Source organism: Fringilla coelebs, assembly GCF_963513975.1.
Source record: "Fringilla coelebs genome assembly, chromosome: Z".
Taxonomy (NCBI): Eukaryota; Metazoa; Chordata; class Aves; order Passeriformes; family Fringillidae; genus Fringilla; species Fringilla coelebs.
In genome coordinates this window covers 7,818,603-7,845,507 of record NC_140031.1, presented here as the reverse complement: position 1 = coordinate 7,845,507, position 26,905 = coordinate 7,818,603, and the positions used below count along the sequence as shown (strand labels likewise).

General features: G+C 50.3%; 1 protein-coding gene across 1 annotated transcript; it reads left to right on the top strand.

Moving 5' to 3' along the window:
• On the top strand, positions 1-26,458 carry NOL6 (nucleolar protein 6). The gene is made up of 26 exons (XM_084225116.1): positions 1-16; positions 116-328; positions 1,611-1,727; positions 1,962-2,141; positions 2,736-2,904; positions 3,624-3,758; positions 3,907-4,070; positions 4,262-4,382; positions 4,707-4,765; positions 4,928-5,029; positions 5,562-5,677; positions 6,051-6,228; positions 6,628-6,750; positions 6,905-7,053; positions 7,768-7,843; positions 10,110-10,250; positions 10,540-10,651; positions 10,875-11,029; positions 11,256-11,419; positions 11,852-12,004; positions 13,165-13,262; positions 14,142-14,266; positions 14,428-14,517; positions 16,602-16,799; positions 24,906-25,007; positions 26,089-26,458. Exons 1-26 carry the CDS (start codon positions 11-13, stop codon positions 26,236-26,238), a joined length of 3,396 nt encoding a protein of 1,131 aa, XP_084081242.1. The 5' UTR covers positions 1-10; the 3' UTR covers positions 26,239-26,458.
• Positions 26,459-26,905: the final 447 nt, after the last annotated feature.

Genomic DNA, 26,905 nt, shown 5'->3' with positions numbered 1-26,905 from the left:
GGCAGCGGCCATGGCGGTGAGAGGCGGCGGGTCCGGGCCGGGGGATGGCGGGGCTGATCTGGGCCGAGCCGAGCCGAACCGAACCGAACCATGCTGTGCTGTGTTCTCCCCGCAGGGCTCTCCAGAGGCGGCGGAGGAGGCGGAGCAGGGCCCGGAGCCCCCCGCCGGGGGCGCGGTGCGGCGGGGGAAGAGGGCTGCCCCGACAGCCGCAGCCCCGCAGCCGGCCAAGCTGAGCCGCGCCGAGCTCTACAAGCCGCCGACCAGCGAGGAGCTGACCCAGCTGAAGGAGACGGAGGATCTGTTCCACTCTAGCCTGCTCCGCCTGCAGGTCAGCCGGGGGGGCCGCGCACTGCCCACGGGGGGAGCCCGGAGTCGGAGTTGACCTGTGCCTGTGTTTGGGGAAGATCAGCTGGTAGCTGGATCATAGAATCATAGAGCAGTTTGGGTTGAAGGGGCCTTTGAAGATCGTCTAGTTTCAACCTCACCAGGGTCATTTTTCACAAGACCACTAGATTGCTCAGAGCCCCATCCAGGCTGGCCTTGAACACTTTGAAAAATGCGACATCCACAGCTTCTCTGGGCAACCTGTGCCAACACACTCACAGGGAAGAATTTCAGCCCATTTTTAATCTAAACCTACTCTCTTTCAGTTCAAAGCCATTTCCCCTTTTCCTATCACTGTATGCTCTCATAAAAAGTCGCTCTCCAGCCTTCTTGTAGCCCTTTTAGGTACTGGAAGGCCAAAATAAGTCTCCTCAGAGCCTTCTTTTCTGCAGCCTGAACAATCTCAATGCTTTCAGCTCTTCTTCATAGGAGAGGTTCTTCATCCCTCTGATCATCTTGGTGGCCTTCTCTGGGCTTCTCCAGCAGGTCCCTGTCCCTCCCGTGCTGGGAGCCCAGCTCTGGATGCAGTGCTCCAGGTGGGTCTCAGCAGAGCAGAGCAGAGGGGCAGAATCCCCTCCCTGCCCTGCTGCCCACGGGGCTCTGGATGCAGCCCAGGACACGTTTGGCTCTCTGGGCTGTGAGTGCCATGGCAGGGCATGTGCAACCTCTCAGCCACAGCACCCCCGAGTCCTTCTGGGCAGGGCTGCTCTGGGGCTGCTCATGCCCCAAGCCAGGATCAGCATCTTGCACGTGGTCTTGTTGAATCTCATGGGCCCACTCATTGAGCTTGCGAGGTCCCTCTGGATGGCATTCCATCCCTCGGGTGGTTCTAACATTGATGGTTCTTGTGAGGAACAGATTTGGTCTCCTAGCTACTTGCTGCTGTCAGTGGCAGGATCTCTAGGGCCTGGTTCGTGGTGGGAACCTCTGTGGTTGTTTCCTGCAGCTGGTTCTCTGTCATACAAACGGCCTTCCTCAGAGCTGTGCTTGTGTGAATTACATCAGGGTTTTTTTGCCTGGGCCTTGGTTGTGATGGAGATGATTGCAATCCAGCACTCACAGAAAATGGCAGGAACTGATCAAACTGCCAGCTCCAGGCAGGGTTTAAGGAGAGTTCTGTGTGTCTCCCAGCTCACCAGCTGTTCTTTGCAGCAGGCTCATGATTGGTGCTGGAGGACAAGGTAAAAGCAGCATTTCCAGTGTTACAGATGCCTTTCCCCCTACAGATCGAAGAGCTTTTGAAGGAGGTGACATTGAAGGAGAAAAAGAAGAAGAAGATCGATGCCTTCCTCCATGAAATTAACAGCCTGCTTAGTGCCATCCCAGAGACTCCAGAAACTGAAGTATGTTCCAGGGTTATGGCAGAGGTGGCAAGACCCCTGTCCTGTTGCTCTGCAAGTAGAGCTACTCGTGGACTGTCCCTTAGGGGCTGAAAAAATAATAATTTGCATTTTCTTTGAGGCTCTTTGCATTTTCTTTAGACTCTGTGTGCAGTTGTGTGGGGAGTGGGGTCTTGTTCCCTGCATGTCTGCTGCTGTTGATGCTCAGAGTGTTTTGTGTGTCCCGTCTCTTCTCAGCTCACTGACCAGGCCTGGCTCTCCGAGGATGTGAAGGTCCCGTTCCTGCAGGTGCCATTCAGCGTCAAGGGAAGGTTCCGCTTCGTGCCCCCAGCCGAGCTGAAGGTGGTGGGCAGTTACCTGCTGGGCACCTGCGTCAGGCCGGACATCAACGTGGACATTGCAGTGACCATGCCACGGGTGAGTCTGGCCATGCCAGCTCCTAAATGGCTTGGGGCCTGCCAGAGCCCTGTCCTCTCCTGTCCTCCATCATCCCTGCCCTGCCCACTCCATTCCTCAGTGAGGTGGCAGCATCTGGATATGCAGGGTGACTTCCAAAAGGAGCTGGGGAGTGTGGGCTGGCCTCTTGCTCTAGAGCAGCTGTTTGATCTTAGTTCCTTAGGAGGATCTTCCTTCTCTCTGCCCGGATGGAACATTGCCAGGGAGATGCATGCTGTTTGCTTTTGTACCCAATTGCACTTCTACCACAGCTCCCGAGACTGTGTTAAAGGGAGGGAGATGTTTGGAGCCTGGTAACCTCCCCTTGCTGCCCAGACTTAATTGAAAGAAAAGCTTGAAACTAAGCACACCCTGTTTGGCTGCATGACTGCTCCTGTCTCCTGCAGTCCTGGAGCCTGGTGAGCCAGTATCAAGCTCCTGACCAGCTTGGAATTCCTTGGGGCTGAGACAGGGCTGCCTGTGGGGCCAGGGGGAGCTGTGGGTGCAGGGGTACCTCGGGCTGAACTGAACTTGGCAGGCAGGTGAGGTGGCATTATCCTGTGTCTCCCTTCCCAGGAAATCTTCCAGGACAAAGATAACCTGAATCAACGCTACCACCGGAAGAGAGCCCTGTACCTGTCCCACATTGCCCAGCATTTGTCCAAGGAGAAGCTCTTTGGCAGTGTGAAGTTTGCCTACATGAACAGCAACCATCTGAAGCCCATCCTGCTCCTGAGGCCTCAAGGTGGTACTTGAGCCTTTCTCTGGTGTAGTGTGTGACTGGGTACTGGTGTTTGGTGGAGGGTGCTGGTAGTGGTCTGATATCATTTAATGCCCCTTTGGAGAGGGATCAATCTGAGGCTGCCGTCACAATTGGTGATAAATTTTGGGTGCTTCTCAGCTGTTTTCTCTCTTCATCAAGAGTCTAGTCCTCAGTCCCCTTCCCAATCCTGCTCTGGAGCTTGGCTGGCCTCACTGGCTGGCATGTCCTGTGGGTACTTCAAGGAGTTAAAAAGTAAACCCTACAAAACACACCTGTATCCAGCACTGCCCTTCTTTCCTGCTCTCCCCAGCTCAGTTCCCACTGTCTTTCTGCCTTTCCCAGGAACCTGTGTGCAGTCTGTCTCTTCTGTGATGACATGATGGGATGCAGGGGCTGCTAAGTGCTGCTTGTTCTCACAGCCCTCAGGAGGTAGTGGGTTGGGACAGACGTGGCATGGGAAGGCCAGGGCAGGCAATGCTGCCAGACTGAGCAGTGGGGAGGAGGATGGGGCTGGGGCATGAGCTGTGTGACCTCAAGGTCATCATTGGCTCTGGCACTCTCTGCTCTGACATGATTTCCACTGCTGTGGAACTTTGCTGGGAAGGAGCTTTTGCCTTTGCCCAGGCTGAGGATGCTCTGTGTTTTCCCAGTTTGATCTCTGATACCTCTTCCCCCGTACATCTGCCTTCGGGTGCTTACAGGCAAGGATGAGAAGATTGTCACTGTCAGACTCCATGCTTGTCCCGACTCGGATCTCTTCAAACCCAGCCGCTTTTATCCCAGCAAGAACAATGTCCGGACCGCCTGGTTCATGGAGCAGAGTAGCCCCAAAGAAGGTACAGCCTAGGCCTGGGGGAACATGAGGCTGTTTGTTTCAGGCAGAGACTGCCCCCAGTGCCTGAGAGTGGGTTCACTGCAGCCCTCCTCTGTGGGCAGGTGTTTGGTTGGTGGCTGGGTCCAACATGTTGTCATCTCTCCACACAGGAACCACTGAGCCCCCGACCCCACACTACAACAATTCCATTCTATGTGACACAGTGATGCTCTCCCACCTGCATTTCTTGTCTAACGCAGCCACAGACTTCCCAGGCATGAAAGATGGCCTGGCCCTTCTCAAAGTTTGGCTGAACCAGCGGCAGCTCAGCAAAGTATGTCCTGTGCCAAGGTGGGCTCTGCTCACCTGGCTCACCTGCCTTTGGCCTGTTCTCCTTCCTATGGCAGAAGGTCTGGTGGGTGGGGTGGAGGCTTGTGGCTTTGCTTTGGGCTGTGTTAGGTTTTCATGGAGGCCCCGTCCTAACTTGTGGCCTGCCATGGGGTTGTGGTACCTCTGTTTTCACAGGGCTTGGGGTGCTTCAGTGGCTTCTTGGTCTCCATGCTTGTTGCCTACCTGCTGATGAAGCGCAAGATTGTCAAGATGATGAGTGGCTACCAGGTGTTGAGGAGCACTCTGCAATTCCTGGGTGAGTTTCCAGGGGTCTCTCTGGACAAGGAAGGGTTGCTGTCTCTGCACAAAGCCTGAACACAGTGAGGGAAGAGGCAGAGAGGCCATTGTGGCTTTTCTTTTGTGCTGAGCCCCTGTGGGTGGGATGGACAAGAGGGGATGAGTCAACAGAGCTGGGTGCAGCTTGCAGTGGGTGAATCCCATCATATGGTGGAGGCCAGCATTGTATTGTAGCACTGTTGACGTTCTTAGACCTTTGTGGTATTGGTACATAACCATGCCACTGTCACCGGGGGAGAGGTGTGGATGCTGGTATGACTTGTTCCTTCCTGTCTGTGCACAGCCACCACTGACCTGAGCGTGACAGGGATCAGTCTAGCCAAGGATGCTGATCCCTCCCTGGTAAGCAGCCCTCTGAGGGATTTTGTGCCTGAGTATGTCTGTATTGCTGCTGCTCTTGGGGCTGGGTTGTGCCTTTTGCAGGGATGGCAGATGGCAACAGTTTTGGGGTGTCTTGGTGTACCTGGTGCACTGTAGGACTAAGGACTGTGTTTGCTTTTCCAGCCTGTCCTGGATGATTTCCACCAGGCATTTGAAGTGGTCTTTGTGGATCCCTCTGGACTGGTCAATCTCTGTGCTGATATGACTGCCAGCAAATACCACCAGGTACTGAGCAGGTTGTGGTGGCTTCTTGAGGTGTTGTCTTAGGACTGAGCTCAGATAGAGGATGGTTAGACGTCTTTGAGTAGGATGTAGGAGCAAGGTAGAGCATTCATTGTGGCTTTCTAAGCTTTTAACATCTCCAGCTTGGAAGTGAATTTGGAGACTTAGATGCAGTACTGCCTTACCAGTCTTGCTCAAGTGGTGTGGGAAAGTTGTTTCCCTCTTTTTGTGCACCTTTGGGTGAAGCCAAGCAGCTGTTTAGCAGATGTAACTGTTTTGTAGGAGAGAAAAAAATTAAATCACCTTGTTGTCAGGGATATCAAAAAGGGACTGTGGCCCGCAGTGAGAGCAGTTTGTCACTTGGCTTCATGCTAAGGACAGAGACTGGGATCAGGGTGTGCTGCTGACCATGGAACTGGGCTGGCCCATGTTGATGGGGGAGTACTAGTGACCACTGCTGGAGGGATTTGCTTTCCTTCTGCTTTCCTTCTCCTTTTGCATTCATGCTCCTGCACTGCCTTCCCTCCTTGCTCAGGTCCAGTTTGAAGCCAAGCGGTCTATGGAGATTTTAGATGACCGGATGGTGGATGGCTTTCAGGTGCTGCTCATGACCCCGAAGCCCATGCTGAGGACCTTTGACCATGTCTTCCAGTGAGTCTCACTGTGCTGGTGGGGTAGTGCTGAGGCAGCCTGCTCAAAGATGAGTGAGCTGCTCCTAGCTTTGGTCTGGGTTAGATTTGAACTTACCCAGTGGGAAGTGGCTCTGCTAAGCTCTGAGATAGGCATTGGTGCCTCCTTGCACTGGGCTATTCCACTTTTACTGTCTAGAAAGCCTCCCAGAGGAGGGGAGCAATTTTAAGTCTTGGAAACAGTGACCAGCATCTCCTGAGATGCCAGAGGGCATTCTTGTAGCACCCACCCTGGGCTAGGATCCTCAGTTCCCCATTTTGTCCATCCTCTCACATAGCTCTCTCTCAGAATTTGGTGGCAGAGGTAGGTGACCAGCTTCTCTTCTTCTCTGTAGCCTGAAGCATGTCTCCAAGCTGCAGGGTACCTGCAAGAAGATGCAGCTGCTGAATGAGCTGATGGATCGGGGTGGGAACTATGTGGCTGCAGCCCTGCCTTTCGTTGTCTCGCTGCTGGCACGTGGTCTGTCCCAGAGAGCACAGCTTGTGGCTCACTCACTGCCCCAGATCCCTGAGGTAAGGCAGCTTGGCAATGACACTGCATCCTTTGCAGCTTATGGGGTCTCAACTGTCTCTTGTGCATTACAGAGCAAAGGGAGGCCATCCCTGCTCACCGGGGAAGGAGACAGGCTTGTCTTCCTTGTTGGGAATGTGGAACCTGTGGCCCTGCACTGGGCTGTAGGTTGTAGCTGTGTTGCTTGGTCTAGGCACAAGTCCTGGTCCAGTAATGAGGAAGGGTGAAAACAACTTTTCTTGTAATTAGGGAGACCTATTGGATGAGACTTTCCCTGTCTGTGCTTGTCTGGATCCCTGGGAGAACATAGCAGGAGTTCATCTAGCACCCCAATATCCCAGCAGCGGCTGCTCCAGAAACCTCATCTCTCCTTGTGCCTCATGTTCCTCATTTTCCCACAGTGGCCAATTGATGCTGAGCCCCCGAAACACAAGGATGTCGGGCCCCTGACGTTTGGTCTCCTGTTTGTCCCAGAGTTTGCTGCCAGCACGCTGGAGAAGGGTCCTCAAGCTGATCACCCCGAGGTAGGGGAGCCCTGCTTGTGCTGAGTAAGAGCAAAGCTGGTGCTGTGCTGTGATTGAAGACAGCTGGGAGGCTGGCTGGTAATCTTGGAGAGGTTTTGTCTGGCCCAGAAATGACCTTTGTCTCTGCTCTGGCTTGGTCAATGTCCCTCCACAGGCCTTGGAGTTCAGGACCTTCTGGGGAGAGAAGTCAGAGCTGCGTCGGTTCCAGGATGGCAGCATCTGTGAGGCTGTGGTGTGGGAGGCCAGCACTGCCTGCCAGAAGCGCCTCATTCCTGAGCAGATCATCAGGCACCTGCTGAAGCTGTAAGTTGCACTGAGCAGCAGTTGTGGGTTGTTCCATGTGTCGTTCCTGCCATGTGTCCTGTCCCTGGTGACCCCATTGCAGCTTCTTGCTTTATGGGGTGTTGTGGATTGTTTCAGATTTGTGAGATCATTTTAGTTGTCCTAATGTTGTGAGCTGCTTCCCAAGAATGGGTGGGAAGGGCAGGCACCTGGTGCTGTATCCCCTGCTGGATGTAATGCAAAAGGTAAGGAGGCAGCATGGTTCTGCCCTTACCGTATGGATGGGATGCTGGGACATTCCTCAGAGCTGGAAGAGAAGCTGTCTGGATCTTGCAGGACATTTTTGTGAAATCCTCTGATACCTTGTAGTGGTTCACAAGATTGTGTCTTCCCTACGGCATTGGAAAGCCTCTACAGCAGTTTATACCATCTGCCAAAAGTGAGGCCCTCTTGCATAGAAAGGAGGGTTTGCCTGTGCCTCTTTGTCCTGACTTGAGGATGGGTCTTGTGAGCAAACGCTGCACATTGGTGGCTTTGGCATCCTGTGAAGCTGCACAAATTACTGGTCCACTTTGGGTGGATTACTTGGGCAGGGAGGAATGCACAGAGATTTGTCTTCACCAGGACCTTCCTTTGGAGAGGGGTTGCTCATCCTTGGGCTGACCCGTGCAGTGTCAATAGGATCAATAATCTGGCGTGTCGTAGCTCTGATGCTCTTTGTCTTCTCCTACATAGCCATGCGGACATTCCTGAGTCCTCCATCTGCTACACAGGAGCCCTGCTGGAATCGGTGATCAGGACTGGGAAAGAGGTATGATTGCTTCCCTGTGGGGCTGGGGCTCTCTCTGGGAAGAGCAGTGAGGGAAGGGCTGTAAGGAGGTCATTGAGTGGCGCTGAAGCAGCTGGGTGGTTCCCAAGAGAATGTTAGTAAACTTAAGGATCTGCAAAGTCTTTCATGGCAGCCAGTGCATATCTGCCGAAATCCTCTTACTTTAGCATCTCCAGACCTCATTTTCCCCTGCAAGCGCTCCACTGTCCTATTCTCACTGCTTTTGCCCTTCTGTCCGCATGCCTGAGCATATATTACTGTCCCACAGTGCTCCTCTGGCTGCACCTCTGAGGTACTGCATCCTTCAGGACATGGGCTAGACAATTCTGTGCTGCCATCCCTTAGGTCCAGCTGGCAAACCCAGGAATGGGATTGTTCCTGGCATATTGCAAAGTGCTAGATTGTGCTCCATCTGAATGTGCAGCCGAAACAAAGAAGTTGCACTTTCAGACAGAAAAGATGCATCTCAGAGGCTGGCAAATGTCCCTCCTTACAACTTCTACTTTTCAGCTTGTGAAATTAAAGTCTCGAGATGAGCCATGAGCACTTTGACACACTTCGATGGTCTTTTTGTACTGATGCCTTTAGCATCAGGATTTTAGCATTTAGGATTTTAGTATTAATATTTTTCATATATTTATAATCCTGCAGTTCTTTAGTGTTTACCTCTAAACTCCGTATAGAGTGTTAGCTACTGTCTTCACATTTTGGTTAGACAAAACAATTCCTCTCTAGGCCTGGAAATCAAGGATACCTTACTGTCTCAGGCCCTGAGAAATGTAAACAAAAGTGAGTTGGAGAGGGAGCAAACTTGGGAGTAAATGTCTTCATTACCCGAAGCTGTAACTGGAAGATTAACGGCCAATATGCAAATGGACCAAACTTATAAAAGTATGAAAACCCATGACCTATCATCCATTTTTGGGGTGTAGCTCCTGAGGGGGGTTTTGTCTGCCTGAAAATGTACCTGAAGGCCCTTCAATAAATATAACCACTCTTTATTCCCTTAATTTTGTCTGGCCTCCGTTTTTAGGTAGTCCCAAAAAGGCGACAGTACAACCAGCTCTTTGTCTGGTTGTTGGATGGAGGAAGAAATTGTTTCCTTTCCACTTTTTCTGATCGAAGGGGTGTGCATTTGATGGAAAGGATCTCCTGTGCCAGAACCGATTGTGTTCTGGGCAGAATTGGGTGTCAGATTTGGGATGAGGTGCTGGTTTTCACAGCCTGTTGAGTGGTGAGGCAGGAAGGTCTGTGTGCTGTGTCTCTTCAGGCTGGTATGGGGTTAGCAGAGTTGATACACCCCAGTCTGATAGTGGATGCATTTTCCTAGAGCCTGAGGGGTGCTTAGGGGTTCCCTTGTTGTCATTCCTTGAGGAACAAAGGAGAAAGTTGCTGTTGAGTGTGGGGTGGTGGGTGCAGGGGTACTTGCTCCTCCAGCTGTTTGTGTGCAGGCAGCTTGGGGAGCCAGCTGCCTGTGAGGATATGCAGGATGAAGGCAGAGGAAGGGTGCAGCCACAATCAGGATGGGGTTTGTGGTTCATGGCACACCCACAGAGGGTGCTGCTGCTCCGCCAGAGAGCCCAGGTTGGAGAACTCCAGGCAGGTTGGCTCCTTGTGTGACTCAGCTGCCTCTGAGCTGGGTGGTTTGGTGTCACCAATGTGTCCTCCCTGTTCAGGCTGCTCTGCTGTTATCTGGAGAGGTGGAAGCAGTAAGGGCAGCCCCAATTCTCCTTCTGGTGCTTCTCTGCTGCCCTCCTCAGGGTTCCTGTGGTGCTCTGAATGTTTTCTTTGCTTTTGCCACACAACAGAGCTCTGCCTTGGCTAAGGGTGCAGTCAGTGGAGTTTTCTGTTAACAGCTGCCTCTGTTGGCATCGTGGTAACTGCTGGGGAGACAGTAGCACTGCTCTCACCTTGCCAGTGTATGATCTCTTTATTCCCTGATCATTCTTGGCTTCTCCTTTACTATAGTGACTGCTGGCAGTACAGCTCTTGGTGCTGCCTTAGTGTCTTGCAAAAGAAGTAGTTTTGTTTGCCTCTGGGATACCTGTGGCTGCTGGGGAGTTGCAGACAGCCTTGCCCTTGTCTTTGCTCCCTTTCTTACCTCCCCATTTTGCTGAGCGCTCTTGCCAGCAGCTGCTCCCTGGGGTGGCAGTGCTGGCTGCTTGGGGCTTGCTTGTGATGCCAGCCCATGAGGGAGGAGAGGTGAGTGCAGGAGAGTTGCTTGGAGAGGCTCCCTGTGTGTCTACAGGCAGGGGGAACGGGCGAGGAGGCCATGGTGAGTGTTGTCTGCTCCTACGATGACCTGAGCCGCAAGCTGTGGAAGCTGAAGGAGCTGCCGCTGACGGTGACGGCTGTGCAGGGTGTCCATCCAGCCCTCCGCTACACAGATGTGAGTGTCCTGGGGCATGGCCACCCCTGGGGGTCTACAGGGAGCTGGGGTGAGGGAGGACTGAGACAATGAGTCACTCTCTGGTTTTGTGGCTCCTTAGAGCCCTTGGGGCAATATGGTGCCTCTTCTTTGCTGTTCCATCCTTTGGGCTGGCTGTGCACAAGCTGACCAAACCCTCTGTACTGGAGGGCTTTGCTGGTGTGGGAGGTTTGGGTGGGGGGATACACATTGCTGAGAGAGGTTTTTGCTCCCTGTTCTCAGTTGCTGTGTGGCTGTTCTCTTTCTTCAGGTCTTTCCTCCCATTCCTATGAAGCCAATTTATTCCTTCCATAACAGAAGCAAGCACTTTCTGCTTCCTTCGGAGGAGAAGCCCTGCCCAGCCTACATAACACCTTTGAAGAGTAAGTGGGGTGAGATGTGAGCGGGAGATGATCTGTTGGAGGGAAGTGGAGGCAAGCATGAATCCTGGCCCTGTTATTGCTGTATTGGTGTGCTACAGGCAGGGGCAGAACCCTGTCTCCTCCTGCCCTTGTGCTGTAACCTGTAGTTCCAGACACCCCTATCCAACACCTTGTTCCTATGTGGGATTCACTGACCTCCTGCTCTCTCTCCCTTTGCCCCCAGTCATTTGCCACATGGAAGGCAGTGGCCAGTGGCCACAGGACAAAGGAGCCATCAAGCGCATCAAGGCTGCTTTCCACCTCCAGCTGGCTGAGCTCCTCCGGCAGCAGCACCAGCTGGTTTGCAGACCTGCAGTCACCCACACTGATGTGTACAAGGTAGGGGGGTCCCCAGAACCTTCCCCAGGCCTGACCTTACCGAGCTGGGGGGCTGTGGCAGTGGTCCCACTGGACAAAAACAATATTTGGATGGTGGGCCTAGGAAAGAGTGTGGTGAGACTGCATTGATGTCAGGATGCTGCTGTTGTATCCCTGAGGAGCAACATAACACACATCATGCTGCTTATGTCCATCCAGCCTGACTCTGCCTTGTGTCCCATCTCAGGATGGCTACATTTTCCGTCTCCAAGTAGCCTACCACCGGGAGCCCCTGATCTTGAAGGAAGTGGTCACTCCAGAAGGGATGCTGAAGTATCAGGACACAGAGGAATCTCGGCAGCTGGAGCTGGAAACGTTGCATCTGCCCTATCTAACTAGCTCACTGCATGGGTAAGTGAGCCAGAAAGTGCCTGGGAGGGCAGGATGTGGGGACATGGCTGGAAACAATCATGGAGGTGCCCTTGGATCCTGGAGGGTGATGGTGGGTAGAGGAGCTTGCTTTGGGAAGTGGCATTTCAGCCAGCCTTGTGAGAGGTTCTTTGGAAGGACTGCGGGAGGGATGTTGGTGTGGGCGGCACCAGTTCTCACCCTGAAGTCACTGCTGTGAGGAGACAAATATTAAAATGCAGCATGCTTAGAGGGGAGCTTGAGGCAGCATTTTCCCTTCTTCCCCCAATATCTCAGCATCTGCTGAAAGTCTCTGTGCTTGTAATGCTGTGTAAGCGTTCCTCACAGATTTTTGCCTCTCTCACCAAATGCCAAGAGGCTGTTGTGGGTCCTGGAGTGTGTGGGCTGAATAGTGGCATGTCTCCCTCCTCACAGGCTCCAGCAGCAGCACCCTGTGTTTGGCAGCACTTCCCGGCTGGCCAAGCGCTGGATCAGCGCCCAGCTCCTGAGTGACAGCATCTCTGAGGAGTGTGTGGACCTGCTTGTGGCATTTCTCTTCCTCCACCCAGCCCCCTTCACACCACCCAGGTGAGGATGAGGTGGCCAGGCTGGCCTGATGGGGGTTTAGTGCCTTTCATTACATGGAAGGGTGAGATGCTGCTCAGGTGGGAGGTGTTGAGAGGGTTCACAGCAGGGAGCATGAGGCACCTGTGCTACCAAAATACTGTCCCAAGTCCATTTGGGAGTTGCCAGAGGAGATGGAGATGCTTAGCACTGAGGGCTGTGGCTTTCCCTATGCTGAGAACTGCAGAGAAAGGGGTAGAGCAGGTAAGGCTTGGAGTGAGTGTTCTTGTGGCCTCTAGGTGCTGGTGCCACAACTGCAGGGTGTCTTGTGCCTTCTGGTGGACTGGTGAGGCCCCTTGTTCTGGGGGTGGTGGCCAGGAGAAGCAGGGTGAGAGCTGCATTGTGGCTACCTACCATTGTGCTGGGGCTCCTGAGTTCCCTAGGAAGAACGTCAGGGTGGTGATGGCAGCTCCAGCCTCCCTCCTGGAGAAGGCTTCCAAGGGAAGGCCAAGGGGTTGGGCCCTGAAAACTGAATGGAGCAGTATGTTGGTAAATGCTGGCCTCTGGCAGGCAGATGTTATTGGGCCCAGAGGAAGTGAAATGAAGTTACAGGAAATGTTTTTCTTCTATGTGGAGTCAAAAGGTTACTCTGCCCTGCACTTGGGGTGCAGTTTCCTTTCCCAAAGTAGCAGGAACAACAGTCTGATGCCTAGAATGCTTTCCTGTCTCCTAAAATAACAGAATCCCCGTCTTCCCAGCTATCTGGCTTTGTCCATGTGTTGTGCTGCAGGGGAAGAGGCGCTCTGGGAACTTGGCTGGTGTTCAGACCTGCACCAGAGATGGGAGCAGCCCTCTCTCCACCTCCTCCTTGTTCCAGACCCAGGAGTCTGGGTGGAAAGAGCATCAAGAGATTGGGCAGCTGGGAGGGAGTTGGGGGCTACTATAATTTACATTTTGCTGGTTTCTTTTTCCTGAGGAATGAGGGAAAAGGGTGAAAAGACTTTCCCTGGAGATTTGGAGAAGAGGAAGTGTCTCAAATTCGTTCTGAACTTCCCTTTCCCATCACAGATATCCCTTGTTGGGCTGCATGTGGGTTGGGCCTTCACTAAGTCACCCCCAAGTGCAGCCCTTCTGGCTGCCAGGAGAGCAAATGCTGATGCTGAGCTGTTTTGTCCTGCCTGCAGCTCTCCACAGGTGGGGTTCCTGCGCTTCCTCAGCTTGCTGGCAACCTTTGACTGGAAAAACAACCCTCTGATAGTCAACCTAAACACTGGTCTCACAGGTGAGCAGGCAGTGGGTAGGAGAGCTGCAGCATGAGATTCTTGAGCTTTCCTTGGTCAGTGCCTGGCTCCACATCTCTTGGATACATAATAGCTTTCACTATGAAAAGGAGATTTTCCACTCTCTTGCTCCTGTCCTGTCATGTTTCACTTGCCTGCAGGATGGGTTTGGTTGTGCCATGTGTGATTTTCTTTTCTTCCCTGCCTGCCTGTGAAGAGATGGGTCTCAGTGATGCTGCTCTGCTGCTTCTGGTCTTGTTGAAATCCGTGACAAGCGTGGGTGGTGTTGGATGTGGTGTTGTATTTGAAGCAGTCTGTTCCTGCCCTCTAGTGTTTTGTCTGTTGATTGTCTTTTGGGTACATGCTGGAGCCACAGGAGACCATGGAATTGTCTCGGTTCTGCAAAGTCATGGTATGGGGGAGGTAGTTACACCCAGCTTTTAAAGCTGATTTACAAAAACAAGTAAAGGTGTTTGAGAGAGAATTGGGTTTTGAAAACTAATATTTTCCAAAGTGCCCTCCAACTTATTTTAATGAACTAAAGAGCTTTTCCCCACTTGAGGGGGAATAAAAGACAAAAGATAGAACACTTTTTGGATAATACAGGCTGTCACTAGCTTATAATGTGAATTTCCAGCTTGTGTCAGTCTCAGTACCTAACATGCCTGAGCTCAGCTGAGTGGGTGTAAAGCAAAGGCCCATCTGATGGGAGTGAGGCACAAGCCCAAGTGAAGGAGCTTTGGTTTCACATGGACTATGGGATCAGAGGGTGGGAGAGGATAAATGCGTTGTGCTGCCTTTTCCTGGCTGTGATGGGGGTGAGGAGATCAGAGGGCTGTGAATGGAACAGAGTATCTCACCTGTCTGCCTGCTGTCTCCAGATTCTGACTGCACGGAGATCAAGAACAAGTTTGTAGCAGCTCGTGCTCGCCTCCCCGTCATGTTCCTGGCCACCCCCAAAGACCAGTGGAGCTCCATGTGGACCCGGGAGCGCCCCTCGGCACAGGTGAGCTGGGCCCTTTGTCCCCTTGCCTCTGGGGGCTGCTGCCTTGGGGCAGTTCTCTGCTCCTAGAGCTGGAGCCAGCTCTTAAAGCCCCATGAGGGAGGGATGTCTCTGTTACATCCAAAACTGCCAGGTTTTACCCTCTGACTTCCTTCCCTCCCCAGATCCTGCAGCGCCTTGTCCTGCTCGCCTCGGAGTCTCTCCGTGCCCTGGAGGAGCAGCTCATGGACCCGCTCAGTGACCAGGATGTGAAGGTAGCCCTCTGGGGCAGCAGCACGAGGGTTTTCAGGCTCTGGCTGAGGAGACTGGGCTTTGCTGGTGGTTGCTGGGGTGTGTGAGGAGGTTTCAGGCCATGAGATTGCCCTGGGATGTAAAGCTGCAAGGATGGGAGGAGGGAGGCTGGTGTCCCTCTATGCCACCCTGCTTCTGGGGGACCCAGCTCTGCACTGCAGCTTGGGGTGACTAGGACAAGTTTATTCTGTATTCTCTCTTTTTCTTGGGACATGACCAAACCCACAATATTCCTGTGCCAAACCAGTTGGTGTGCCCATGACCTGATCAAATGGTTCCTCTGGGAGATTGTTCTGGAATAGTTGTGGAAATCTGGCTTGTGTGCTCAACTCTAACCAAGCTCAGTGTGTTGAAGGTTTTGCCAGGACAGTACCAGGCACTTTAGGAGGATGTTATTTTGGTTTGGGTGGAGGAGTAATACCCTGTGGAGTTTAACCCTCTTCAGTTTCTCAATGATTTCATTCTTTAAGGAAACGAAAACATCCATTACTGCAGTGGACTTGAGAGATGTGTATTTATTTGCCCTTTGAAGGGAGATACATGTGTTTTGAGGGGCAGTTTGTTGGTGTACTAGGTAGTGAACTAGGGGATTGAATCTCAAAGGACTAAAGAAGCCAAACAGTGGTTAGATATGACAGATTCACATTAAGGACAAAAAACCCCAAATGAAAACCAAAACCAGAAAGCAGCACATGCAGTGGATTTTCTTTTTCTGCCTAAGCAAAATAAAAAGAACTTACTGACACTGGTTTCTGTTCTGCTTTATTTTGCACTAGAAGTAGGATGAGGTGAGGATGTACTGAGGCAGTAGAAGTGTATGTTACAGGTCTGTGAAGGAATGAGGCATGTCCAGTGTGTTGCAGTCACAGTGCTGGCCCAAGATTGAAATTCAAGAGGCACATTGTGAACTGGGGATGGTTAGTTTCTAAAATGGACTGTCACCTGGCCAGAGCAGCCTCCCAACACCTTGACTCAGCCTCCTTGGGACTCCTTTCTCTCTTCCATTGCAGTGGGAATGTTTCTCATTGCAATGGAATCTCTCTGGTCCGTGCCAGTATCCTCCCTATGGAGGCCTGTGATGTTCCTTAGGGATAAACATGGGATGTTGTTTCCAGGGCACAGCTTGGGGCAGGGAGGAGGAAAAAGCCTTTGCAGTTTAGTTTGGAGTTGCCTCCTCTGCAGTTGCCTCCTGTATCTAAGAGAGTGCTACAAGCTGGTTTTTTTTGTCTTTGCATTTGGGTCCCATGGGGACATGCCTGCTGTCATGAAGATGCACACATGGGTTTGCTCCCAGGGCACACAGGAAGCCATGGACTTGATCACTGGGTGGGACAGGAGGTCTGTGTGGAACAGAGCTAGGACTGACTCAGTGCTGGTCACTGATGTTCTTCATGTGTTCTCTCTGGCCTGGCTGTAAACCAGTTCCAGGCAGTGGGTTTTCTTCCAGTGCTAAGATGAGCAGTGTCCCGTGCCTCTCTGTTCATGTCTCTGCATCATTTGTTCCATTTGAAAATGTGCTCATAGTTTAAAGTTTTTTTCCATTTTAATACAGCTGTATCCACAGCTAGATCCTGCCTGTCCAAATATTTACGTGTCTGGGATTGCTCCCCTCCATTAATGGGGTTTTGCTCTCACCCTCTGTCTGTTTGATGGAAGATGCCTTTGCCCTCTGGGGCAAGTCTTGGTGGACAGATGGGGCCATCCTATTATTAAAACAGTTCCTTTGCCCCCTGCGTATTGTTCAGTCCCTGTTGGCTTCTTGATTCCCCTCTTCATCCTGAGACTCTGCCATGTGCAGTGCTGTTATCTGTCTCAGCTCACCTCTTTGTCCCTCTCTCAGTTGCCCACCCCACTAGCATTTACTCAGGTAGGTTTCCTGGGGTCTGTGGCAAACTTGCAACGTTAATCTCACAAAAATTTTGTCTTTGGTTTACTGCTTCCTATGGAGAAGGAGACAACATGAAAACAGGGACTTGGGAAACCTCTCTTACCCCTCCTGCCTTCTTGTGTCCTTGTGTTGACTAGCACTGTTTGTTTCCCCCTGCAGATGGTCTTCCGCCCTCCTTTGGATTTCTATGATGTCCTGATCCACCTGAATCCCAACCAGATTCCTCGGCTCCTGGAGAGCGTGGACCGGCCGGTGAAATCGGTTTCCCGTGGTGTGGTGAAGAACAGCTCTGCCATGAATATCCTCTTTCCTGTGGTGGATTATGACCCTGTGCAGTTGTACCTCCAGGAGCTGAGGGTAAGCATGGCCTGTTGGGGAGGCAGGAGGGGTGCCTAAGGGGGAACTCTCCTCTGGCTTTTGGATTGCTTGCTGGTGCAGGATGTGGCTGGTGACATCTTCAGGTATTTGCATGGGATGGGCATTACTTCTCCAGCAGAAGTCCTGTTGAGTACACCACCTCCTGCATGGAAATGGGAGTGCTGCTGTCATGGGAGGATGAGCTCAGATAGAAACCACCCGGAGCTTTTGCTGAAGAAGATTGTATTCAGCACAAAAGTGTCTTTAAGCCATTTGTCTCTAGTTAGCTAACTCACTTTTCATGGCTTCTTCCACCAGTTGATGTACATGATGGGCAGTAGCCGCATACAGTTTCTGGGGGGAAGTACAGGTATCCATGACATGGTCCCAGTAAGCTTTCTGCTGTTAGGCCAATGGTTGTGTTAGCCAAAGGAGATCAGTATTGGTCACAGAGTGGTTTCTCTGTGTTTGGCCGCATGCATAACAACAGAGGAAGTTGGTAATATGGGAATATGGAGAACATCAGTACCCAAAGTCATTGACCATGGTCTTTTCCATGGTCTTTCTTCCAAGCCAAAGCCTTGGCAAGCTGGGGAGATATGCAAAGTCTTGGATGACAGCAGTGATCCTCCCTGGATGTGGACAGCCTGTGCTTTCCAGTTGTGCAGCACCTGGCACTTCCCAGCTTCAGCTGTGGTAGCTGGGTTAAATATTAGTGTCGGGTGTGCAGAGAGATGGGGTTGTGATGCCCTTTTGTCTTTGAAGGGCCATCATCCCTTACTGATAGGAGTGCTGTGAGCAGTGTCAGAATGGTAAGCATGGGACTCTAGGCTGTGGCAGGAAGGGGGCTGTGGAGGTCTCTTGTCCTGTTCCCCACTGAGGACAGAGCCAGCTTTCATGTTAGAGCACGCTGCATGGAGCCCAGTCCTGCTGGATGTTGTGTGTCTCCAGGGATAGGGATTTCCTACTTCCCCACCCCAATGTTTGGCCTCCAATGAAAAAGTGGTGCCTGAATTGAAGCTCCAGTTTAGGCTGGAAGGTTCTGGGCCCTCTGAGTTCAAGCTCCCCTTTCACCTTAACTAGGTACCTTAGGGGTTGGGCAAAGAAAACTTGCAAGGGTTTCTTTGAAGGTTTCCTCATGCTGGGCACAGCCCTGTTACCCCCCAAGTTGCATGTCAGCCCATGCATGATATCCTGTGCCCGTGGGAATCTGCTGTGGCTTCAGCAGAGCTGCCAAGGCATAAGCTTAGTCCTGTCACCCACAGCAGCCTGGGACAGTCTTGGGTGGTGAGGAAGTGAGAGACAGGGATGTGTGAAAGGCTTCATGAAACTGAGGAAGACCACCAAATTGTTATACAATTTCCCTGCAAAAAGCACTGCTTCCTTAGCTGAAAGGACATTTGGGAGAGGAGGTGCCCAGTGCTCTCCTCCCTTTGAGAAGGAAGGTGGACCTGGAGGTCCTGCAGACATGTTCTAGAGAGCACTGGGGGATTTCCTGAGCAAGAAGGAAGGGGAGAAGCATCCTTTACAAGGGTTTTAAAAGGGAGGTGGAAGCAGATTTGGAACTGTTTGCTCTTTCACTTTCCTTTCTGGTGTCTGAGGAGTCATATCAAGACCAGCCCCTTGCTTTTCAATGATGAATGTTTAACCTGCTGCCGTGAAACCTCAGCCAAGAGGTGCAGATGTGGGTAGGAAATGGAGTTTTTAAAGTCTGGAATCCTTCTCCACCCAGTGCTGGAAGTGAGTTCTAGAGCTAAACAGAGCTTTTCAGCAGCTACCAAGGTGCTGGAGATGCATGGGGACAGAGCCTCTGTATCTCTGAAGGGGTCAGGGCTAAGCAATTCTCGTGGAAACCTGAAAGAAGAATGCTTGCTTAAAGAGAAATTGGAGGATGCTGGATGAGCTGATTGTGAGAGCTGTCTCTTTGGGGAAGCTTGCAGCCCGACTGGCTGTAGATTGAGGCAGTCAATCAGGAAACTCATCAGGGTTCATGGGATTTACTTTTATTCATCTAGACAAGTTGATGTCAGTAAGTGGCTCTGGAAGTTAAAGGTAGAGAAAAGATTTTCCTGGAAAGCAGCTTTCATTAATCTTCAGGCAATTATGATTTATGTGGTCCAGTCAATAGTGACATCCAAATTGCCTGAATTTTTTCTGCTTTTACTGCCTGTTTTTATTAATACAGGTTATAATAGATTGGGAATTGGGTTTGGTCAGGTTGCAAACTTCAGCTGCTCCTAAATCCAATATGCTAACATCCCGATGAAGAAAGATGGATATGAGCAAAGGTCACATTACATTGCTTGTTGGAAGCAGTGTTGATTCTCTTGATATCCCTTGTTCTTTGACGTGAGGGTTCTTAGGAGGGAACAGATCAGGAACTGGTTGCAGCTTTCTCTGAAGAGTGAGCTGTGGGGTAGAGAGCCCGAAATCTGCCTCAGCATCTCTGTCTGGGAGGCTTTTCTTTATCTTTAAGGCTCTTAGCTACTGTTTGTTTTCTTGTGGCTATCATATTGGAGATATCTTCCAGTAACAGTTTGCTTGTCACTCATAGTGTCCAGATCAGTAGCTGCTAAATATCTGCTTTTCTAGGCATACAGGTGTTTCTTTTCCTGGAAAAGTCACAGAGGTGATACTGCACATGCTCTCAGAGAACTCAGCTGTATCCAGTTAGGTTGGAATACCTCAAAAGCTGATTTTGCACTGCAGGACCACTGCAAGCTGCTGGTGCTGAGCTGTCAGCAGAAGCTACTCCATCCATTAGAAATCATCTGACTTCATGTCTCAGTGTATTGATGTTGTTGCTCCAAGGCAAGACCTTTTCATTGACTTTGGCTTTGCTTGGTAGCCTCTCCAGCACCTTTTTATTTCTCCTTCCCTGACTCTTGCTGCTCTAAGCAATGTTCAGCTCTTCCTTGTCCTGTGGGCTGGAAGCCCTGGGGGTGATCCAAAACCTGCAAGAAGTTGATGCCAGAAAGAAGTGTGGTGACAGCAGTGAATCCTTCTGAGAGAACTTGGATGAGAAGGCAGTTTGGACGCAGAACTGACTGGCTTTGATTCAGAGTAATTTGCTCTCTCTTAACAGCACAAACCACAGAATTGAGCAACAAGGCTGTAGCCATGGCTAACAGTGCAGCCATGGTGAGTTTGTAGCAGCGAAGGGAGACATCTGTCTCACAGATGCTTTGGGATTTTGTGTTCTTCTAGGGGCAAAAAAGAAACATCTGCCCTTTAGTGAGATTTCCACAGGAAAACAGGACTTAAATGCCTTGGTGTTTTGATTGAATTGAGAGGGGCAGGGAGTGGCTTCTTCCCCTAGTTCAGACTAGTAACCAGGACATCCACTCTTCTGTCCATCCTGTTTACCCCTTTTCTTCTGAAGTCAAAGGGTTTAGCAAGGCATTAGTGCTCTGGAGCTTAAGGATTGCTGTGTGCCTTTTCCAGGGAGCTTAATCAGAGTACAAAATGAAGGGAGAGGAGGTGCTGAGTCCTGACTGCTTTCATTTTTCCTTCTTCAAGGAGATGTGCTGCAGGAACTGGCCTGAGTTGCTCTGGTGCCTGGGAGGCTCTGGGTAGAGATGAAAGGCTGGCTGTGGTGTTCAGGCAGCAAATTCTTCAATTCCAGAACAGATCTGGTAGAGAAGGCCTGTTCTGTGATCCTGTCCACATGAGAAGGCTTTGCAGACAGACACTTTTGAGGGAAAGCAGGTGCCAGAAATCCCACAGAGAGGGATTCCCTGGAGATTCAGCCACCCAGCAGCCTCCCTGCCACGTGCAGTTCAGAGTGCCTGGTTGAGCAAACCCTGGGGTGGCTTCTGGTGGGGATTCTCCAGCAAAGCTAAATTAAATTTAAGTGTTTGGAATGAGGCTCCCATTGAGTATCCCCTCAGGACGGCTGATCTGTGTTGTGGTGGCTGTGGAGCTGCAGAACACCCCAGTATTTGCTGGGGATGTGGTGTGAGAAGGCTCAGTCCATGCAGCTGTTGCTCCAGGATGACTTGGCTGTCCTCTGGACTCAAGAGCATCCAGAGCACACAGGGCTTGTGGATTTGCTTGCCATGCCAGTCTGCCTGTGTTCTGGAGCTCACAAAAGCCAAAGGCTCTGGTCACTTCCCTGAGCTGTTCACTCATTGTGGGATAAATTGGGTGAAGCTGCCTGTGACATGTCCATCTGCCTGTCTGTTATGGCTGTAATAGACCTCAGATTTCTTACTGGGTCTTTGGTCTCACCATGTCACTGATGGGATGTGCTGTCATTCACTGAGATTTAGCTTTCTTGGGCTGTACATGCCAGAGGAAGGGCTTGTGGCAGAGAAGCTGTCCATCTTGTGAGATCTTTTCTGTGTGGATGAGCAGAAAATGTTTCCTGCTTTACAATAAGCATCTCTCTAAAGTAGTGTTTTACATTTCTTGCACCTTAAGGCAAGACCTGTCAGGAAGACTTTGAGCCCTTTCCTTTCTTCCTCCCATTGTGTAAAAATGTGTCTCTTGCTACTGCATGTTAGAAAGGAATTAATGATAATAAAAATTCTCTATCTCATAAAACATGTAAGCTGTGATCATGTGATGTAGCTGTAATTGGTGAAATCTTTGCAGGTCAGTCTGCTCCCTTCTTGTTTTGACTGACAGGGCTGACTCCTCCTATGGTGACACCAGGTAGACAGGGAAAAGCTGAAAAAGCTCTGTGGGCTCTCATTTTGGTCAGGAAACTTTCTGTCTGGATCTGCACCTTTGGAAGAACAGAGGTGTCAGGAAATCAATCACCTGCTTTCAGGGCTGCAGAACTGCCACCAGACCCATAGCAAAGTGCCCTGGGCTGAGGGTAGGTGCACATGTGTGTGCCCATTTGCTCAGTGGGGCATCAGCCCCATGTGCTCCTGGGCTGAGCTGACAGGGGACTTGTGGCTACATTTCTTCTGTGTTGGTAATGCCTTCCTCTCAGAGGCTGTGCAGGGTTTGTTGTGTAGGAAGTGACAGAAGACTTTTGTCTTAATGATTTGGTGGATTGACAATGTGTGCTGATGCAGTCAGGAGGACATGAGTGGCTTCTTTCCTTTCCACATTTCTTTCCTGTTGCCCCAAAGCCCCAGGACAAGGATGTGTGTATAGCTCTCAGGTGGAAAAGTTTGCTTAGTTTGAATTCAACTTGAAACCTTTTATCAGCTGAATCCCAAACCCAAGGGTTTCCTTTGTCTTTTAAAAGAAAGTCATAGAGGTTGCCTCAGCCTGGGGTTACTTGGACAGTGCTCCTTGCTCTGTTGGGTTGTGGGGGAGGCTCTCTCTGTGCCACATAACTGGGAGCTTCAGGGCAGGTCACAAGAGGGTGACAGAAACCTCAAAATGTTAACCACAAATAATTGTTTGTTGGAAGTAAGTAGCTTTGATAAGGTTTTACACTGGTGGGTTCCTTGCTAGGAGCACTTAAAATTCTCTGAACACTGAGCAAGTGTTTATTGATGCATTTGCCTTCTGAGCTGCTGTTGAACCAGGAAATACTACTGTAGGACACATTTTTGTGTGCAGAGACCTCCTTAAAAGGCTCTTCCAGCATCTGTGATGCAATGAGCCTAATCTCTTTGTAGAAGCAGTGAAAAAAATGTGTGGATAAAGGGTCAGATGGAAAAAACCGTGTCCCTAAAAAACAATGTAGATACTTAAACAGTAGATACTTAACAATGTAGATACCTAACAACTAGTAGATACTTAACTAAATATCACTTTGCTCATTGCAAAATCCGCGCTTCAGATGGAGCTGCTTAATCTGGTAATCCTGTTTTAGATCCAGGCATTGTTTTACTCACTACATTTCTCCACCCTTTTCATTCCTATAACTCAGATGGTTTCTTACAGAGCTTGTTCTAATCTTCTTCCAGGTGCCATATGCACCTTCTCCCTGGAGAATGAGGCCTCTGCAAATTGAAACCCTGACCTTGTAGGGTTTCTGTCCCTGTGAGATGGGAACCAGCCATAGGTTTTGTTGATGGCAGGGATTTCTGTGGGCCTTGAAAGCTGAATTGCAACCAAAGATAGAGCATCTGGAGAAGTGAACAAATGTTTTCTCCCTTTTCTCTGAAACTTTTCCTGCAAGAAGGTGTTTGCAGGCTCAGACAAGTCCAGTGGCACTGGGCAGAGAACATGGGATGTGGAAAGGAGGGTGAACTGTTTGCTTTTACTCCCCAAGCCTCTGAACAAACAGAAGTGCAGTGACTAATACACCTGACCCTTTTGGCACTGCCATTTCTCAAGAACTCCACAGCTCGGTGGGCCAGTTTGAAACACTATCACATGGATGACATTGGGAGCAGGACAAGTGCTGAGATTTTGAATTTGATGCCGTCCTTTTAACATCTGCCCTCTGCTGTCTGGGGAAAAAAAAGCCTGTGTATCAGGCCAAACACTGGTTTTATTGGGAATTAGCTGAGCCTGGGAGCGTTTTTTTACTGCAAATGCTGCTGGCTTCTATCCAGTAAGATGTGTCTGTAAAAAATACTATTCTCACAAGGAGCATCGTGTGGATCTGAGACCTCGCCCTGCAGAGTAGCTGGGCTTTTTCAGGTTCTCACACGTCTGCTCCCCTTTAGTTCAGAAAGCTGCACCTTGGCGGTCAGCGTGCCCTGAGCTTTATTGCCATTCCTTGAGCTTCCCTCCCTCCCTCTTTGGCTAAAAAAAGAGGAGTCTTCCCTGTTGACTGGGCTCTGAGCATAACCCTTTGCCCTCAGTACAGAAATTCCAGGGTGGATTACCTTTTTCTCAATGTATTTTTAGACAGTGGTTTTTCTAGCCAGTTTGGTGAAATAATGCTTTGACCAGGCTTGCCCCTGTGAAAGCCCATGGAGTGGGATGAGTTGGCAGTTCTTGGGATCTTTCCATCTTGATGACCTGATTTTGTTGCCCTCTGTGGGGCAACAACAGTCCAAACTCAAATCTGTCTCTGAAAATTGCAAACAACACCACCCCTCCTTGCTTGTCAGATCTGTATTCTAAAAATGCCATCTTGCCTTTTAGAATCACTGGTAACACCAACCCACTCTACCTTTTTTTTCCTACTGCCGTCCTGGTATGTCCATACAAGAGCCCATCCAAGTTTGTCTTTGATGTTGATTTTCTTTTCATGCACATCCTCATGAAAACCTCATGATATGATGATGCCAGCAGAGACCTCTCTTGGTAAAAGCTGGGAAACGAAGCTGGTGGAGAAGAAGGCTGAAGAGGGAGCAGAGGGTCTGTGTTCTGGGTGGTAGTTTGTTCCAAGGTCAGTGAAACCCTGTGCAGAAGCTTCTCCTGTATTGATGCTGGGACTGTTTGCTCAGCCTGGTAAATACATCTTGTTGCCTGATGTTGATCTCCAAGACAAACATGTATCAGGGAGCAGCTGTTTGGCTGTCTCGGTCAGCTTCTTTCAGGGTACACATCTGTTGGTATCAGCATGTTGGGTGATGAGCTGTAGGGCCAGACTTTTGGGTTGGAGAAGTTGCTTGCACACAGCATTGTTTCCTTCTGCTGTGATGCTCATCTGCCTCCTTGCAGCCCTGGGAATCCAGCTGGTGTGGGCTTAGGGGAAGCGAGACTAGGCTTTAGTCATCCCTTTGTGCAACATCTCTCTTTGATCTCTGCTGCCTGGCACCACCGAAGGAGATGCTCACTGACACCACTGCTGAAACACAAGGGGCAAGGAGGACAGATTGCTGCAGTGCCTCCTTTGAGCTTTCCATCTCATTCCACCCCACAGAACAACGTGTTACTTAAAACCTCTGCCCTACTGTTTCCTTTTTGGATAAAGTGCTGACATCTCACATGGGGTTTATCTTGGTGGAAGAAGGAGCTTTCCAAGATACCTTGGTTGCACAGATTGCAGAGCTTGAGATGCTGGCCTCTGGTTTTGTGTTTGTCTTTGGTGCCATGAAATGTGCTGTGGCAGGACTGCCTGCTGGGAAGGGCTGCCTCTTTCTGTCTCATGCATTGTGAAATCTTGGATACAGTTGCTGGACACTGGGAAAGTGTGTCTTGGTAGTGCCAGGTCAGCTGATGGAGGACCACAGTGAGGGACACTCAGTGGGTTGTCACTAATGGGTCACTGTCCTTAACCTGTGTTTGTTCTCTCTCCAGAATGCCTTTGATGATCTTGCCTTGTTTTTCTATGACAAGCATGGAGGGGAAGTGATTGCAGTTCTGTGGAAACCTTTGAGCTTCCAGCCTCAGCCTTTTAAGGTGAGTTTTTGTCTCTGTTTTAAGCTTTGTATTACCTCTATACTCTGAAACCTTGAAGGGTTCTTTTTATTTTTCTGTATAGTAATTGCTTTGTCCAACTCTCATCAGCCCCAAAGCCCTTTGAGAAATGGAGGTCATGGTCCTGTTGCTTCTTGGAAGGGGAGAAACCAAGACACAGATGTGGCCCCAGTGCCTTCAGTCATCAGGAGAACTGAGAAGGGAAATAGACTATCCCATTCTTGTGGCTTAGGGATCTTACCAGAAATACCCAACCCACAAGAAGCCTAGGTCCAGGGTGCCCATGTCCTCGTTGATGTATGGAGCTGTTTTCCAGCTGCACTGTGTGGGTTGGCAAACCCTAGAGGCTGGTTAGCCAGGTGTGAGGCACGCTGGAGTGATTCATGCTGCTTTCTATGAAGGAAAGACGCAAAGAAACCGGTTACTCATGGCTCAGAGCTGGCAGCCCAGGCTCTTCTGTCAGTCTCTGGTGATTTATCTCCCCTCTCTTCACGGCCAGAGGGCATTGGCCATTCTGCCTGGCTGCTCTTGTGAAATCCAGTTATTCACAGTGGTGAAACAGAGGAGGAGATGCTTGCATCGGAGCTGAGTCTGGCTGGATTAAACACAAGGGTTTTGTTTTTGCCACTGTTGGAGCCAAGGATATCTTCCCACCTGAGGTCTGGACACCCACCAAAGAGCAGAGGCAGCTCTTACTCAACCTTGTGCTGTGATCCCTTTTGCATACTCCTTGCTTACCTAGGCTCTGCCATGCTTCTTCACACTTGTCATTCCACCATGCCCCTGGCCATTGCTTTGCCTCCTGACTTCCTCACAGTCTTTGGCCTGTGGCTCCAGGGTAAACCCTAAAAGGGGCTGGAACGGTCCCTTTTGCACTTTGTTAGCTCTAAAAATGAGCACTGATAGTGTTGAGAAGTAAAACTTGTGGAACTGAGTGCAGTGGTGTAGCAGGGTTTGGATGTGACAAGGCAAGAGAGGAACTTCTCTTACTGGGGCTGGCAGAGGTTGCAATGCAACTCCAAGCAGGTGCTCCCATTTGTACAATATTTTCTGTGTCCTGCAGGTCTCCAGCATGAGGGGAAGGAAGGTGACAACTCTGAACAATGAGCTGGTCTGCGTTCCCAATGTGGAAGCAATTCTGGAAGACTTTGAGATTTTGGGAGAAGGCCTGGTCAAAAGTGTGGAAGCTCGTACCGAGAAGTGGACTATCTGAAACCACGGAGAGGTGTCAGAGTGGCCTGTCCTCAAGCAGCTTGTTACCTCTGCGTCTATTCCTTTCTATAAATCAGTCCTAGAAGAGCCTTTTAGCTTTCTAAATCCCAGAACTGTATGTTTTACTCTATTTATCTTTTTATGTATGGTTCAGAAAAGCAATGGGACCTGTTATTGTTTTCAAGAATACAAATGACTTTTTATTTTGAAGAAAATATAAAGATGGGATAAAGTTTTTGAAAAACATTCTTGTTTCTTGTTCATTGTAGGAATTGGAGGTGTGTTCACGTGAAAATGTAAAGGTCTGAAAAATATGGCTGAAGTGAAAGGCAGTTTCCTGGTTTGGTAGGGAGTTTATATGAGATGCTGCTGTTGTAGGGGTCAGCAAAACCAAAAGAACAGTTGTTAAAAGAATGATCAGGTTATTCCCTGCTGCTCAGCCACAGAGAGGCATTTTGGCAGGCTGTGTTTAGTACTGGTTTTCCCAGTAAAAAGGAGACATGGATACTGGAGCAGGTTGAGTGAAGGGCAGCAAAGACAATAAAGGAATTGAAGCCTCTGTGTTGAGGGGGAGAAGGTGCAAGAGCCAGGCTTGTTCAGCCTGGAGAAGGCTCAGGGGGTTATTGCCAATGTGTTTTAATTCCTGGTGAGGCAGTAAAAAAGATGGA

Excerpts from the sequence above, each read along its gene's own strand:
- NOL6 (XM_084225116.1), top strand. Across the intron at positions 329-1,610 it reads CTAGCCTGCTCCGCCTGCAG|ATCGAAGAGCTTTTGAAGGA; the intron begins GTCAGCCGGGGG and ends TTCCCCCTACAG. Across the intron at positions 2,142-2,735 it reads TTGCAGTGACCATGCCACGG|GAAATCTTCCAGGACAAAGA; the intron begins GTGAGTCTGGCC and ends CTCCCTTCCCAG.